The sequence below is a fragment of the Myotis daubentonii genome, chromosome 1 (assembly GCF_963259705.1).
Source record: "Myotis daubentonii chromosome 1, mMyoDau2.1, whole genome shotgun sequence".
In the NCBI taxonomy this organism is placed as follows: Eukaryota; Metazoa; Chordata; class Mammalia; order Chiroptera; family Vespertilionidae; genus Myotis; species Myotis daubentonii.
The window spans coordinates 141,053,800-141,071,505 of record NC_081840.1 but is presented as its reverse complement, the minus strand read 5'-3'; the positions used below and the strand labels follow the sequence as shown (position 1 = coordinate 141,071,505).

The 17,706-nt window shown below is 42.4% G+C and overlaps 1 protein-coding gene across 8 annotated transcripts in view; it reads left to right on the top strand.

The window, feature by feature from the left end:
- The first annotated feature begins 418 nt into the window (after window positions 1–418).
- The window catches only part of ACBD5 (acyl-CoA binding domain containing 5), a 64,117-nt gene continuing 46,829 nt past the window's right edge, over window positions 419–17,706 (top strand). For 2 of the 8 annotated variants that reach the window (XM_059661128.1, XM_059661120.1), the window contains exon 1: window positions 10,046–10,166. In XM_059661128.1, coding sequence (XP_059517111.1) covers window positions 10,164–10,166 — 3 coding nt within the window. In that variant the 5' untranslated portion in view covers window positions 10,046–10,163. Of the gene's footprint in view, window positions 603–665; window positions 785–1,550; window positions 1,870–2,051; window positions 2,218–10,045; window positions 10,167–13,624; window positions 13,698–17,706 lie in introns of those variants that run through there. The other 6 variants (XM_059661103.1, XM_059661093.1, XM_059661112.1 and 3 more) reach the window with 6 other exon arrangements.

The window sequence follows — 17,706 nt, the reverse complement described above, 5'->3', positions numbered from 1 at the left end:
TTCCTTCTTCGCCGACTCCGTCCACACCTTTGGGGACCCCTGGACCTGCTGGGGTTGGACCCCAGCACCAGCCTTGGGCAAATCAGGTAATGAGTCAATTTCCTCATTCGTACACACCCTCGCTTGTTTTTGGAATATGTCTCATAAGCTTGGCAAAAACCCGGCCGTCGTCCTTATTACCTGACGGCACTTTCGCTTTCTTACCCATAACCTCGAAGTTATTAAGCATCAGGAGCAGGAAATGAGATCCCAATTTTCTAACTGAAGTCTGACCACACCAGGACCCCTGCGATAGACACCGCAGCAGGTCCCTCTGGCGGAAGCGGATGTGGTATTCTGAATTTGTTCCAGGCGCGGCGCAGTAGGAAGGAGGGGTTTCCGCCGCGAGCGCTCAGGGGCCTGCGCACCCAGAAGCCTAACCGGAACAGGTGGGAGGAACGCCGGCCTCCGGGAGGTGGAGTCCGGAAGCGCCAAGCCGAGGAAGACTACATTTCCCACAAGTCCTCGGGGCAGGCGTCAGGGACATTACCGAACAGGCCTTGCCCGGCAATACCCAGGTAAACGCCGGCACTGCGGCTTCGAGGGAAGAATAATTGCTATAGGTTTGTAGTGGTAGATTTGTACTAGTAAACCTCCTAACCCATCCCGAACTGACAAGAAGGACCTGGCGACTTTGGGGGTTTCCGGGCCGCCGAACTCCACCCCCACGACCCATCTCGGCCCCCCACAGTGGGCCTGGGAGCGATTTCTAGGGGCCTCGGGACGCCGGGCTTGTGCAGGAAAGGTGATGGTCCGGGTACCCCTCTAGGGCTGACGATCCGCACAAGTTCCTGCCCCGCTCTCCCCCCTCCCCCGCCCCCGCCCCTTGGCCTATGAAATCGGGAAGGAGCTCGGCCGGGCTCCGCTTCCTGGGGGCTCCATGTTAGAGAGGCAGGGGAGGGTGCGCTCCCTGTCCCGGCCAGACTGGCAGCAGGCGACCTGCCACTCCTTCCTTTCGCTGTTGCTGGGACCAGCGTCCTTTCTCCTGGCGGCTAAAGCTGTCGGAGACTTGCGAGCCCAGCGCTGCGAAACACCTCCACGCATTATCCCGAAAACCTTTCATCCACCTTCGGGGTCGTGTAAAGATTGCCACGGGAGAGGCTAAGTTAACTTGACCTAGGTCACAGAACTTAAATGGTAGAATTTTAAAAAAAAATGTTTTTATTGATTTTAGAGAGAGAAAGGGAAAGGGAGAGAGAGATTGAGAAACAGACTGGCTGCCTCCTGCACGCCTCTTATTGGGGATGAAGCCCATGACCCGGTCGCGTACCCAGGCCGGGAATGGGTCCAGGACCTCCAAGTGCCCGGGACCATGCTCAGCCAACCGGGCCACCCCGGCCAGGGCTTAACTGGAAGAACTTCAGGCTCGCACCGGTCTAAAGCCCTTTGTTTACGTCCCATCACCTTCCTCTAACCTTAATCTAACACGTCAGGCGCTGATGACCGGTCTTTATTTTTTTGGCCAGCAGTATGGACACGTGCTGCTCCCATGCTCGCCGCGCTGCTGTGTACGCATGGGTCTGTTCTGTTCCAAAAGTGGACACCGCGCCCCCCGCCCACCCCTTTCACTCCTTTTCGCGGATCTCGGGCCCTTCGTCGTCGCGGCCGGGGGGCGGTGGGTGGAGTTTGCAGCGCGGCAGGGGCGGCGGCCACAGCCAGTGGGTCCTCTGCTGGCTCTGGGCGGGGCCGCGGGGCGGGCGCGGAGGGCCGGAGACCCCGCCGCGATGGGGGTGTGGCCGCCCCGCCCGGGTCCCGCGGGTGGGAAAAGGGCTCCGCGACCGCCGGCGGCCCGAGCCCCTCCCCCTCCGGCTAGAGATGGTGTTCCTCTCGGTGAGTGAGTTCTTCTGCCTCCGCGGGCCGGCTCCTGGGCTGGGTCACGCCCCCGGGAGGAGGCAGGAGCGGGGCCGCCCGGGTCGGGGTGCCCCGGATAGGGCCGGGGAGCTGGCCAGCGGGGCTGCGGGGCCGCCTCCCTTGGGGCATGTGTGACCCGCGGCCGGCGCTCCTTGTTCCAGTTTCAGGCAGGCTCCTGGGAAAGCTGGTGCTGCTGCTTTCTGATTCCAGCGCACAGACCTTGCGACCGGGGCGGGCTCTGGCGGCTGGAGATGGCAGACACGAGATCCGTGCATGAAACCAGGTTTGAGGCGGCGGTGAAGGTGATCCAGAGTTTGCCCAAAAATGGTACGTGCACGGGGGGCCCCGGGCGAACAGCCCCCCGCGGAGGCCTTGGAGGCCCCGTTCCTGAACCTCACCGCTCCGTGATTCTCACCTCTTTTAATCGCTCTGCTTCGACCCTTGCTTATTTAACCCACTTCTTTTCTGCTTTAAAAGGAATGTAACGAAAGGGAGGCATTATATGTGAATGAATTCCTTGTTGATTTTTCAAGCCTGAGACAAATGCGTTATCCAGATTTTGAGGACCTTATAGTGTTGTTGAAAGCAAAAGTCTTGTTATTTAATGACTGCGGATTTGGGTATGTTAAAAAACTGGCACGGGAGCCTGGTGGCGCATACTCACAAAATCTACTGTTTAAGCCTTTTGAAAACTTTGACAGGAAGGGAAAGAAATGAAAGAACAAATACGGGCCGGGAAGGGGTCAATTGGGGGAAAAGGAGACATATGTAAAACTGTAGACAGTAAAAAACAAACTGTTTTTTACAGACAAGATCAAACACAATCCCTCCCAAATCTTTACAAATTAGCTATTCATAACTTCTTTCAATGCAATAGAACCAGCGCCAATGTAACGTTTAAATATTTTCTGTATGATATACAATACTTTCAACAATAAAGATCTTTTAAAAATTAAAAAAAGAAAGAACAACTACGTTCATTTGTAAAAAAAAAAGTAGTAAATATAAAGTATATATATATATATATATATATATATATACACTTTTTTTTTGCTATTGTACTAGTTTCTCCTTATTATACTCATATTAGACCTGGAAGAAAAGTAATTCAGGTTGTTCTTTTGTATTTAATGTGTCATTTCTCTGGCTACTTTGAAGATTTTTCTCCACCTTTGATTTTCTGCAACTTGACTAGGATGTGTCTAGGTATGGTTTTCTTCATATTTATTTTCGTTGGGGTTGCAGTACTGTTTGAATTTATAAGTTTATGTCTTTGACCGATGTGGGAAAGGTTAAGGCCATTATTCAAATTTTCAGGGTTTTGTTTTTTTTTCTGTGGAGAAGCTTGGAGAGGGGGTCTTTTATTTTTCACTTCCTATCTTCCTGCAGTATATCCTTCTGAAAAAAAATAAACCTATATTTTAAATGATGCTTTTAAGTACTATTATTGTGACAGAATGTAATACTAACTGAATACAACATTAATGTATGATTATAGTATTTAATATCATGTTCTCTATTCTTATGAATCATCATTTGGCTGCATAGTGAACAGTCAACACCATTTAATAAAAATTAATTAAGTGCAGATTCAAAAAGTTTGGAAACAAATATACACAAAATAGTATTCTTCTTTTTAAAATATATTTTTATTGATTTCAGAGAGGAAGGGAGAAGGAGAGAGTGATAGAAACACCAGTGATGAGAACCATTGTTTGGCTGCCTCCTGCACTTATCTGAGCATGTGCCCTTGACCGGAATCAAACCCAGGACCCTTCAGTCCGCAGGCCCACTCTCTATTCACTGAGCTGAACTGGCTAGGGCTAGTATTCTTTTTGTAATGTCAACTATCAAATTGGAGGAGGAAATATGGGGGATTGAAAGATAAGAGTGAGTGAACAAAATGTAAAGAAGTATTATAGGAACTTATTTAGGTACTGATTTTATAAAATGTCCGATTAAGAGGGCTTATAGAAAGGCATGATTCTCAGAGTTTTGTATAAGTTGTACCATCATCTTTTCTCCTAAACTACATATTTTTATATATTTTTGAAAATTAATAAAGCTAGACTTACTGTGTCTAGTCTACTACCTTTATTGACATTACATATTCCTTATTATTTTTTACTTTCTTTTTTCTTTACATATCATTTATTAAGAAACCCATGTAAATGTAAATAAAGTTTCCATTAAATAATATTTAAGAAGATATTGCAGTTAAGATATCCTGCCAAATGGCACCTGTGTTGGACAATGTTCAAAATACTGTTATCTTCTGAAACTAAATTGATATTGAGACAAAAGTAATGAATTATTAAATATTTACTTTTAAATTGTTTGGTTTGCCCTGGATTGTTTTTCAAAGAGTAAGATCATGTATATACTAGTACATATACATATTTATATCCCATACTAGAGGCCTGATGCATGAAATTCGTGCAAGAGTAGGCCTTCCTTCCCCCGGGCTGCCAGCAGGCACCTGGGACCCGGGCTTCCCTCGCAGCCCCGGATTTGTCCGAAAGGCCGTTGGAAGGACATCCAGTCTAATTAGCATATTATGTTTTTATTATTATTATAGATAATAAAAGCCTAACATGCTAAGTGTCAGGTCAGCTGTTCAACCAATCCAAGTGTAATATGCTAATGATATGCTAAGGCTGCTCAACCGCTTGCTATGACATCCACTGACCACCAGGAGGCAAACACTCTGGCTGGTAGGTGAGCTTGCTGCAGGGGTCTGGCCGATCAGGACTAAGCGAGATAGGTCGGACATGCCCGGGAGCCCTCCCGCGTTCCCTCCCTGGCCCCGATTGTGCACCGGTGGGGTCCCTCAGCCTGGCCTGTGCCCTCTCGCAGTCCGGAACCCCTCGGGGGGATGTCAGAGAGCCAGTTTCAGCCCAATCCCGCAGGCCAGGCCAAGGAACCCCACTGGTGTACGAATTCATGCACTGGGCCTCTAGGCCTATATAATAAGAGAGTGATATGCTAATTAGTCCATATATGCTAATTAGTCACGGCTGAATATGCTAATTAGTCATGACCAGTATGCAAATTTACCATCACTACAACACACAAGATGGCCACCCCATGTGGCCACAAGATGGCTGGCAGGGGAGGGTAGTTGGGGGGGACCAGGCCTGCAGGGGAGGGCAATTGGGGGGGACCAGGTCTGCAGGGGAGGGCAGTTGGGGCAACTGGGCCAGCAGGGGAGGGCAGTTGGGGTGATCAGGCCAGCAGGGGAACAGTTAGGCACTGATCAGGCTGGCAGGGGAGCAGTTAGGGGCAATCAGGCAGGCAGACAGGCGAACAGTTGGGACCAAGCAGTCCTGGATTGTGGGATTGGGCCTAAATGGGCAGTCAGACATCCCTCGAGGGGTTCCAGATTGAAGAGGTTGCAGGCTGGGCTGAGGGACACACCGCCCTTCTCCCCCCACCCCCCAGTGCATGAAGTTCATGCACCAGGCCTCTAGTCTATACTAATAAAAGGCTAATATGCTAATTAGACCAGGCATCTTCCAGACAAAGCCACGGTGGCAGGGGCCTAGGCAGAGGTGGTTAGGGGCAATCAGGCCGGCAGGGGGGAGCAGTTAGGGGGTAATCGGGCTGGCATGGGGGAGCAGTTAGGGGGCAATTGGGCTGGCATGGGGGAGCAGTTAGGGGGCGATCAGGCCAGCAGGCAGAGGCGGTTAGTGGTGATCAGACAGGCGAGCGGTTAGAAGCCAGAGGTCCCGGATTGCAAGAGTGATGTCTGACTGCCAGGATCGGTCCTAAACTGGCAGTAGGACATCCCCCGAGGGGTCCTGGATTGGAGAGGGTACAGGCCGGGCTGAAGGACCCTCCCCCCCGTATACGAATTTCGTGCTCTAGTCTCTAGCCCTATATAATAAAAGGCTAATATGCAAATTGACGTAACTGCAGAATGACCGGTTGCTATGACATGCACTGACCACCAGGAGGGCAGACACTCAATACAGGAGCTGCCCCCTGGTGGTCAGTGCACTCCCACAGGGGGAGCACCGCTGGTGAGCGCCACGGTGGTGGCGGGAGCCTCTCCACCTCAGCAGCAGCACTAAGGATGTCCAACTGACAGCTAAGCTGTCAGTCATCCCCCATGGGTTCCCGGACTGCAAGAGGGTGCAGGCCAGGCTTAGGGACTCCCCACCGCCCAACCCAGTGCACTGGGCCTCTAGTATGTGTGTATATATATATATATTATTGCTTTCAGAGAGGAAGGGAGAGGGAGAGAGAGATAGAAACATCAATGATGAGAATCATTGATTGGCTGCCTCCTGAACATCCCCTACTGGGAATCGAGCCCACAACCCCGGCATGTGCTCTTGACCGGAATTGAACTCTGCACCCTTCAGTTGCAGGCTGATGCTCTATCCACTGAGTAAAATTGGCCAGAGCAATATATATATATATAAATTATTATTATTATATATACATAATGGCCTGTGCCCTCTCGAAGTCCAGGACCCCTCACACCTTACCGCCCACCTGCTCACTGCTCCTTACTGCTCAGCTTGCTGCTCCTTAGTGCTGCGTGGAGGTGGGAGAGACTCCCGCCACCACTGTTGCACTAACCAGCTGTGAGCCCGGCTTCTGGCTGAGCAGCACTCCCGCTGTGGGAACACACTGACCACCAGGGGGCAGCTCCTGCGTTGAACGTCTGCCCCCTGGTAGTCAGTGTGCATTATATCAACCAGTCATTCTGGTCATTCTGCCGTAACCGTCGCTTAGGCTTTTATTATACATATATTATAACACACATATATTGTATACATTATATATATATAATCTTTTTTAAAAAAATCCTCACTGAGGATGTTTTACAAAACATTTTTTTTTTTAGAGAGAGAGGGCAAGTGATGGAGAGTGAGAGAGAGAAACATTGATGCATGTGAAAAACATCCATCAGCTGCTTCCTGTACTCACCCTCACTTGAATTGAACCTGCAACCCAGGCCTGTGCCCTGATCAGGAATCCAAACCCACAACCCAGGAATGTGCCCTGACGGGGAATCCAACTGGCAACCTTTGGGTGTATGGGAGTTTCAATCAACAGCCACACCAGCCAGGGTGTTTTTTTTTTTTTTTTTTTTTGCTTTTTGCTTTCCAGCCAGGGTTTGTTGTTTTTTCCTTTTTGCTTAATCTGTACTTAAGGCCTAAGGTTATAATGAATCCTATAACATCTATGTCTGGTATTCCCTTGACCTTTAGAAATTTTAATTCTTAGATAATACTTTAAACACATATATCAAATTTATCATGTGTGAGAAACTTAAGGACAGAAATTATACTTTAATTCAGTGTCTTACAGAATACCTTCATTATATGTTATCAGTTTTGGCTGTAACCTATGCTAATGTATATGTCATCCACCTTAACCAAAAACCTTTAAACTTTATTTGATTCATTTCCTGAAGATATTGTAAGTTGAGGATTTTGATGTTTTAAATTTAGATCTGTCTACTTAAATAGATAACAATTTTTAACTGTAGTTTAAAAAAAATTTCCCTCTGCTATATAAAGAAGGACTTTTCATTGAAATAGTATATCTAATAGATACTCCTAAATGAGCATATGTTGTAGAGATAATTATTATTGTGATTTTGGAATTAATTATTCACTCTTGGCCAAACCTGAAACACCAGCTCTCATCTTGTCTCCCATAATTTTCACATTCATATACTACTAGCTTTCGATTACTACATGTTTATTATGTAATCTATAAAGTTTTTTTTTGTTAATCCTCACCTGAGGATATTTTTCCATTTTTTTTAGAGAGAGTGGAATGGAGGGAAAGAGAGAGAGAGAGAGAGAGAGAGAGAGAGAGAGAGAGAGAAAGAAACATCCATGTGAGAAAGACACATTGATTGGTTGCCTCCCGAACACTCCTCAACCTGGGCTGGGTATCAACTCTTCAACCCAGGTACCTGCCCTTGACTGAGAATCAAACCCAGGACCCTTCAGTGCATGGGTTGATGCTCTAACCACTGAGCACACTGACCAATGCAATCTATAAAGTTTTTAAAATATAAAAATTTTTATAGTTTTAATATTTATATTTATAATTTTAGATATAAAAGTAATATATACTGACAGTAAATATTTTAAAAACAAACGAGCAAAAGGAGAGTAAAAATAACCTGTATGTCTACTATCCAGAGATCCTCTTTTAACTATTTGATGTCTTCTTCTACTAGACTTTTAAAATATATATATATTTTTACTAGAGGCCCGGTGCACAATAATTTGTGCACTCGGGGAGGAGGGGGCGTCCCTCAGCCCGGCCTGTGCCCTCTCACAGTCTAGGACCCCTTGGGGGATGACCATCTGCTGGCTGAGGCCTGCTCCCCAGGGGATTGGACCTAAGATGGCAATCAGACATCCCTCTGGCAGCCCGGCAGCCCTCAGGGGATGGTCACTTGCCAGCAGGGAGCAGACCTAAGCTGCAGTCGGATATCCTTAGTGCTGCTGAGGAGGCAGGAGAGGCTCCCACCACCACCGCTATACTGACAGCCATTGGCCTGGCTTGTGACTGAGCAGAGCTCCCCACTGTGAGAGCACACTGACCACCAGAGGAGGTTCTGCATTGAGCGTCTGCCCCCTGGTGGTCAGTGTGTGTCAGAGTGACCAGTCATTCCCAGTCTTTCTGCTGTTAGGGTCAGTTTGCATATTACCCTTTTACTATATAGGATAGAGGCCTGGTGCATGGGTGGGGGCCGGCTGGTTTGCCCTGAAGGGTGATCCGGACCAGGGTGGGGGTCCTTCTTGGGTGCCTGGCCAGCCTGGATGACGGGCTGATGGCTCTTTGCAGCTGGTCACACTCCCTTCAGGGTGGGGGTCCCCACTGGGGTGCCTGGCCAGTCTGGGTGAGGGGCTGAAGGCCGTTTTCAGGCTGGTGGGCAACTGAAGCTCCCAGCCTCTTTTTTTTAAATATTTTTTTTATTCTGGGATTTATTTACCTTCCATAGCTGTCACTGGAGCTGAGAGCCGGCTCCAGCTCTGAGGCTGTGGCTGGCTGAAAGCAGGTATCTGGGTTTGTTTAGCTTCTATAATTGAAACTCTGTTGCCATCACTGGCGCTCTAAGCTCTGAGCCCGCTGGCAGCTGAAAGCAGGTTTCTGGGTTTGTTTAGCTTCTATAATTGCAACATTGTTCCATCTGGAGCTCAGAGCTGGGCTGCGGCAGGCAGGGAACCTTGGCTTCCTCCGTCACTGGAGCAAGAAAGCCTCATGTTCGCTTCAACTGCGTGGCTGCTGGCCGCCATCTTTGTTGGCAGTTAATTTGCATATCTCGCTGATTAGCCAATGGGAAGGGTAGAGAAGTTATGGTTAATTACCATGTTTCTCTATTATTGGATAGGATTGATTTCTGAGAGGAAGGAAGAGGGAGAGAGAGATAGAAACATCAATGATGAAAGAGAATCATTGATCATTGCCTCATGCCCCCTACTGGGGATTGAGCCCGCAACCTGGGCATATACCCTTGACTGGAATCAAACCTGGGACCCTTCAGTCCATAGGCCAATGCTGTATCCACTGAGCCAAACCAGCTAGGGCTGATTTACTTTTTAAATAATCATTCAGGTGACTGGGTATAACACATACTGAAGGGAAGGCAAGAATAGAATCAACCAGCAGGGAAGGTGTTGTAGTCCAGACAGGAAATGACACTTGCTTGGACATTAGTGGTAGGGTGAGGGATTGAGAGGAGAAGTTGGGTATATGTAAATATTTTTTTTCATTGACTTAATTGTTTTCCATATTTATGCATTCATTGGTTGCTTCTTGTATGTGCCCTGACTGGCGATAGAACCTATAACATTGGCTTATTGGGCCAACACACTAACCAACTGACTTACCTGGCCAGAGCTGGTTTTTTATCTATCGAACTGTGTTAGGCGTTATTAAAGTGTAGTCTCAGAGTTTTTAAAATTGAAAGAGTAAAACAACTAACCGAGCCATAACTTTCTTTTTGTAGGATAGAAATAATTATTTGAACTATTAATGAACTATTGAAAATTACAATATGTATAGCTCAGTGACTTTGTAGCCTTAGATCATCAATTGTATTCTCCAAGTGACCTTTATTTATTTATTTATTTATATTTTTTCAAGTGACCTTTATTTAATGTTATTTTTCCAAAAGGTTCATTCCAGCCAACAAATGAAATGATGCTCAAGTTCTATAGCTTCTATAAGCAGGCAACTGAAGGCCCCTGTAAACTATCAAGACCTGGATTCTGGGATCCTATTGGAAGATATAAATGGTAATTTTATATAGAGATCTGTGAAGGAAATTTTATTGTAATGATAGTTATTTATGTGATTATATATATATATATATATATATATATATATATATATATAATCTACTAACATTTTATCTAAGGCATCACTCTTGTCCCACTATCTATATAATAAAAGCCTAAGCCTTCGTTAGGATGGAACGACCAGAATGACCAGTCTCTATGATGTGTACTGACCACCAGGGGGCAGATGCGCAACGCAGAAGCTGCCCCCTGGTGGTCAGTGGGTGGTCAGTGCACTCCCATATTATCCTGTGCATAAAATGTTCTAAGTATAGGATACAATTTTTATCATTGTTGTACTCGTTTTTTAAAATATATTTTTTGATTCTTTACAGAGAAGAAGGGAGAGAGATAGAGAGTTAGAAACATTGATGAGAGAGAAACATTGATCAGCTGCCTCCTGCACACCTCCCACTGGGGATGTGCCCACAACCAAGGTACATGCCCTTGACTGGAATCGAACCTGGGACCTTTCAGTCCGCAGGCCGATGCTCTATCCACTGAGCCAAACCGTTTAGGGCTCATTGTTGTACTCTTAACACAATTTCACACAAATAGGAATATCTTGAGGAAGAGAGGAAAACAATAAAACCACAAGCTGTAGGTGCACCAGAAATAAAGAATTTTCAGTTAGTCTTTCCTTTTCTGGAGTTGTTTTCTTTTTATTATGCTAAGAGCAACTCCCATACAGAGTTAAAGGAACAAACTTTCCTGCCTGTTTGACGTGACATGAGAAATAGTGAATTGTAAAGTGACGTTGTTTTGAGCCTTTAAGATAAAAACTAACTAGGAACATGATTCAGGTACTGCCTACTAAAATTTTATCTAAGGCATCACTCTTGTCCCACTATCTATATAATAAAAGCCTAAGCCATCGTTAGGGTGGAACAACCAGAATGACCAGTCACTATGATGTGTACTGACCACCAGGGGGCAGAAGTGCAATGCAGAAGCTGCCCCCTGGTGGTCAGTGCACTCCCACAGAGGGAAGCTGGGCTCATAGATCCAGGCTGGGCTGAGGGACCCCCCCTCCCCAGTGCATGAATTTCTTGTACTTGAATAAAAATTTGATTTTTAAAGAAATGTATTGATTTTGTTTTAGAGAGAGGAAGGACGAGAGAGAAAGAGTGGAAGAGAAGCATTGACTTGTTCTACTTATTTATGCATTTATTGGTTGCTTCTTGTATGTGCCCTCACCAGAGATTGAACCCCAACTTTGGTGTATTGGGACAGGGCTCTAAACAACTGAGCTAAGTGGCCAAGGCTAAAATTTGATTTTTAATATATTTAAAAGAATAATAAAATATCCAGAGTCGCCCTGGCTGGGTAGCTCAGTTGGTTAGAGCATCATCCCGATATGCCAAGGTTGCGGGTTCAATCCTTGGTCAGAGCACATACAAGAATCAACCAATGAATGCAAAAATAAGTGAAACAATAAATTGATGTTTCTCTCTCTCTCTCTCTCTCAAATCAATCAAATAAATGGAAAAAAGAAAAATCCAGAGATAGCTTTGCCATTTTTCTTTTTCTTTTAAATATATTTTTATTGATTTCAGAGAGAGGAAAGGCCAGGGAATAGAGAGATAGAAACACTGATGAGAGAGAAACATCATTAATTGGCTGCCTCCTGCATGCCTCCCACCAGTGATCGAGCCCATAATCCTGGCATGTGCCCTGACTGGGAGTTGAACTGGTGACCTCCTGGTTCCTGGGTTGACTTTCAACCACTGAGCAACACTGGTCAGGCAACATTTGATGTTTTAAGTACTCCTGAAGACTGTACAAATATCTAACAAAACGTCTAACTAGACTGTTCATTATGAATAGAGCATGCTAATTGGTGAAGTATGTCTTAAGAGCCACACATTTTGAAGGCTAAATTTCTTCTTTCTGAATTTTAAGTCCTTAAACTCTTTTGAGGATTTCTTAGTTCTCTACTTTTCTCTGAGAGCTTTATGAATAGTCATAAAATAATAGGTTAAGCCCAGCTGGTGTTGCTCAGTGTTTGAGCATCCACATATGTACTGAACCACAAGGTCACAGATTCCCAGTCAGCAACATGCCCAGGTTGTGGGCTCGCCCTCAGTGTGGGGGGTGTGCGGGAGGCAGGTGATCAATGATTCTCTGTTATCATTGATGTTTCTATCTCTCCCTCTCTCTTCCTGTCTGAAATCAATTAAAAAATATATTAAAATAATAATAATAGGTTAAGTATAATGGCAACATATTTGATCTTTTTAAAGAAAGTTTATTTACCATTTTTCCTCAGAATTGACTTCCAAAAAAAGAAGTTGCTTCCAGAAAAAATATATAAAAAGAGAGGTGTTTGCCCTACCTGGTTTGGCTCAGTTGATAGAGCATCAGCCCAGGGTCCCGGGTTCAATTCTGTCAAGGACATCTACCTCTGTTGCGGGTTCGATCCCCAGCCCTAGTCGCGGGGCCTGCAGGAGGCAATCAAACGATGTGTCTCTCACATCAGTGTTTCTCTCTCTCAGTCTTTCCCCCTCCCTTCCATTCTCTCTAAAAATCAATGGAAAAAATATCCTCAGGTGAGGATTAGCAAAACAAACAAAAAATAATAAGAAGAGAGGTTTTCATTTTAGGCAAAAGTTTTAAAGGACTATTCTCATTATCTAGGGGTTTAAAATGTTCCTGTCCCTCAGTTTTATCTTTTTTGAAGAAATCATTGCCATTTTTCAAATGTGTAAAGTTAGACTTTTATTTATATTAATGGGCACTTTAAACCAAAACTTGGTTTAAAACATAGCTGTAACAGTTCATGTAGAGGCTTCTAAAATATTTATTTCTGTCATTGTTCTTTATAATGATATAAAAACTTCTGCAGCAAATATTTATGAATAATCTATAGTCTATATAGTAAAGCATCTATAATCTATAGTCTATACATGGGTTATATACTTATTAATTTAAAATACTGTTTAATTTGTCAGTTTATTCACTGTGATACTTTTATTCAAGGTGGTGCATTTAAAGAGATCTTTTGGGAATATAACATGACTTTAAGTAGAGCTCATTTTAAACTTATGACCCTATATTATTAACTATAAACTATATTCTGAGCAATTGAAAATCAGGTGTCTTTCAAACTGGTAGTTACAAAATAGTTGTGGAGATGTAAAGTACAGCATAGGGAATATAGTCAATAATATTGTAGTAACTATGTATGGTATCAGATGGGTACTGGATTTATGGGGGTGATCACTTCACAAATTATATAAATGTCTAATCAGTACTCACTTCAACCGCACATACTAGTATACTAAAATATAAATGTCTACTCACTGGGTTATTCACCTGAAACTAATATAATGTTCATCAATGAAATAGAACAATTGAAAATTATTCAAGAAAAACCAGGTGTCTTTTTGTTGTTATGTGCATATTTTCAATTTTAGGGATGCTTGGAGTTCATTGGGTGATATGACCAAAGAGGAAGCCATGATTGCATATGTTGAAGAAATGAAAAAGGTAGGGAAAATAATTCATAGAAGAAAATAAAAACATCTAGCCCTAACCGGTTTGGCTCAGTGGATAGAGCGTTGGCCTGCGGACTCAAAGGTCCCAGGTTTGATTCCGGTCAAGGGCATGTACCTTGGTTGCGGGCACATACCCAGTAGGGAGTGTGCAGAAGGCAGCTGATCGATGTTTCTCTCTCATTGATGTTTCTAACTCTCTACCCCTCTCTGTAAAAAAATCAATAAAATATATAAAAAAAATAAAAACATCTAGAACCATTCTAATTTAATTTTTTGTTACTAGGCAAATTAGCTGCTTTGTTTTAAGGAACGAGATTATAATCTGTTAGAATATAGAACCTAGATTATTGAATTTATTAGGGCTTTATCTGTCTAAGTTCATCAAAGTTCATCTTAAGTGTTTTTTCCTTAGATATATCACATTGGAGTGACATCATATTTTGTTCTTTTGCGTGTTTTTTCCTTTTCCCTGTCTTCCTGGATAGTTTACTTTTGCAGAAAGTGCATAAATATGAATATTTCAAAATATTGATGTCCCTTAGAGTCTGAGAAGTACCTGGACTGTCTAGAAAGCATTTCTGCTTTGGAATTTTTTTATTTAGGTGAAATCGTTCACAAGCCTTCCTCACAATGGTCTTATACACATTCTGACTCATAAATTACCATCACTATTTCTCAGTAACAAGCATTTTTTTGGTCAATGCAAAGATCCTTTGAAGCAGAATAAGGATGCATTTGGTTTCTCTGATTATTAAAAAGTGCATTCCTTTTAATAAACAAAATAAACTGATGAACAAAATACATCCAGAGACATAGAAGCATGGAACAGACTGTGGAACTCAGAGGGAAGGCAAGGGTGGGTGGGTAGGAAGAGATCAACCAAAGAACTTGTATGCATATATGCATAATCCATGCACACAGAAAATAGGGTGGTGAAGGCCTGGGGAGGGGTGGAGGCTAGAAGGGCCAATGGGGGATAAAAGAGGACACACAGTACTTTCAACAATAAAGATTTTTTTTTAAGTGCATTCCTTGTTAACTCTTTTAAATCTGTTCAAAGCATTGTTTAGAGGAGCAAATTTATGAAGAAATCTTAGATTTTAAAAATGAACTTGGTGCCTTTTTATAAAAGACCATTTTTATCTTGGAGATGGATCAGAAGTTATAAAATTTAGGTCTGTTTATAATCTTAAATAAATTATCTTTGAACATAAAATCTATTAAAAAAAAGAATATGTTTCTTTTGCCAGGTGGTTTAACAGTATTAATCTATGTAGTAATTTCAATTTGGTAGATTCAAACTAGTTTTTTGGGTTTGTTTTGTTTTAATCACGTCTACACTGCTCAAATTGTGCCCTTTGTTACATTTCCACAAGTTTTTTTTAGCGACTTTGTTTATAACAGAGGGCAGAGTTTAGTTTTTCTGGACAACTGTATTAGTAACACAACAACAAAGGAGCCTTTCAAACTCAGAGAGAGAAAGAGAATCTAAAGTTTTTTTGGTTTGATAACTATTTCTTTTCTTTACCTTAAATATCATAATTTTTAGGGTATACCTTAGTTACATAAATCTGGATTGACACATTAAGAAAATTTACTCATTTTTCCTTTTGAATTTTATTAATACATAATGTAGCCACAGTTTAAATTTGGGGGGAGGGTGGTGAAACAATGTGTATTCTGCTTTTTTCCCAGAAAGATTAAAGCTTTACTGCTGCCTTTTAGCTATTTTAAAATGCTCTCACTGTGGCTATAGAATTTTATAACTACTTCTCTAATTAAAAGAATACACCAGCTATTTTTACTGAGACTTTAGAATTTTCATTTTATACTGTGAATATAATAAAGTTTATAGAAAACTTTTAGAGGCAAATTTAAAAATTTTAAGATGCGCTTAGATTGAAAACTTGATTAGCGTTTTCATTTATTTTCAGATGTTAACTTTGTGGACATCAGTAGATAAAATTACATGCTCCAAATAATCATTGGGGATAGTACATTATCCCAAAGATTTCATAACTGAATTTGAGACTTTTTCTTTTATTAAATTTTATTTATTTATTTATTTAAAAATATATTTTTATTGATTTCAGAGAGGAAGGGAGAGGGAAAGAGAGATAGAAACATCAATGATGAGAGAGAATCATTGATCAGCTGCCTCCCACATGTTCCCTACTGGGGATCAAGCCCACAACCTGGGCATGTGCCCTTGACCAGAATCGAACCCAGGACCCTTCTGCAGGCTGACGCTCTATCCACTGAGCCAAACCAGCTAGGGCAGGATTTTTTTCTAATAGCAATAATTTACTTAACTGAAGCAGTCATTGAATTATGTTTTTAAATAGAATTGACAAATCACTGTACTATTGCTCTTTAGAATTACTCTTTTAGTATAAATCTTATTCCATGCTTTTGCATTCAAGGTTTTAAGGAGCCTTATTAATTTTATTTATATATTATAATAGATAATGTTTTATGAAAATTATAAACTTTTCATGATTTGTAAACTGTTTTGTGAAATACCACCAAAAAAGTTGCAGGAATAAAAATTCTTTTAAAATAACTTAATAGGATTTTAGCTTTGAGGGAGTAGAATAACTAACGTGGTTTGGGGTAAATAATCTATGTTTTTATATATAGTTTATTTTGATTTATAATCAGAAAGAAATATAAATTTTTGTTTTCTGTACAATTTTACAGGCTGCATTATGGGGATTTCCAGAAAATCATTCAGTATTTGAATAATTTGCATTATGTCTGTTGAGTTTAAAGATAGATCAGTGTATGTTAGTCCCCCATTAACCATGGGGTATATGTTCTGAGATCCCTAGTTGATGCCTGAAATCGAGGATAGTACTGAAATCTGTGTGTACTGTGTTCTTTTTACATGTACATTCATACCTTTTCACTTAAGGTAGGGTGGGGGGCCTTTTTTCTGCCAAGGGCCATTTGGATATTTATAACATCATTCATGGATCATAAAAGATTATCAGCTTAAAAATTACCCTGCTATACTTGGTCAAACATTTAATTAAGTCATCCCCAATACCTTCGCAGGGACAAACCAAATGATTTCGTGGGGCATATGGCCTGTGGACATTCCCCACCCCTGACTTAAAAGAAGCACATTACGGCTTTTCTTTGACATATAGCATTACCACCAATCACCAATTGATAGTTATTTATTTGAATGCCTTTTTAGTTCATATACCTTGCTGTTTATATTTGATGATTCTAAATTGGCCCACAGTTGTAAAGGTGTGTCTAAAAGTGGTTATTTTCTACATTACTTTTGTGCCCTATTAAAAATAATACCATAGAGCTCTAGCCAGTTTGGCTCAGTGGATAGAGTGTTGGCCTGCTGACTGAAGGGTCCTGGGTTCGATTACAGTCAAGGACACATGCCCAGGTTTCGGGCTCAATCCCCAGTAGGGGGTGTGCAGGAGCCAGCTAATCAGTGATTCTCATCATTGATGTTTCTTTCTCTCTCTCCCCCTTCCTCTCTGAAATCAATAAAAATATGTATTAAAAAAATAATAAGCCGAAACCGGTTTGGCTCAGTGGATAGAGCGTCGGCCTGCGGACTGAGGGGTCCCGGGTTCGATTCCGGTCAAGGGCATGTACCGGGTTGCGGGCACATCCCCAGTGGGAGATGTGCAGGAGGCGGCTGATCGATGTTTCTCTCCCATCGATGTTTCTAACTCTCTACCTCTCTCCCTCCCTCTCTGTAAAAACTCAATAAAAAATATATTTAAAAAAAAAAAATAATAATACCATAGAGTCAAAGAACATACAATTTATACTAATCCCACAGTTTTCTATTTTATTTACCATTAGTGTCCTTAGTTTTTAATGCACAATTTATAAATTGTTGTATAAAATTTTAGATGAAACTTAGTTTTCAAAATGAGGACTATTTTTGTTGTTGTTAATCCTCACCTGATGACATATTTTCATTGATTTTTAGGAAGAGTGGAAGAGAGAGGGAAAGACAAAGAGGA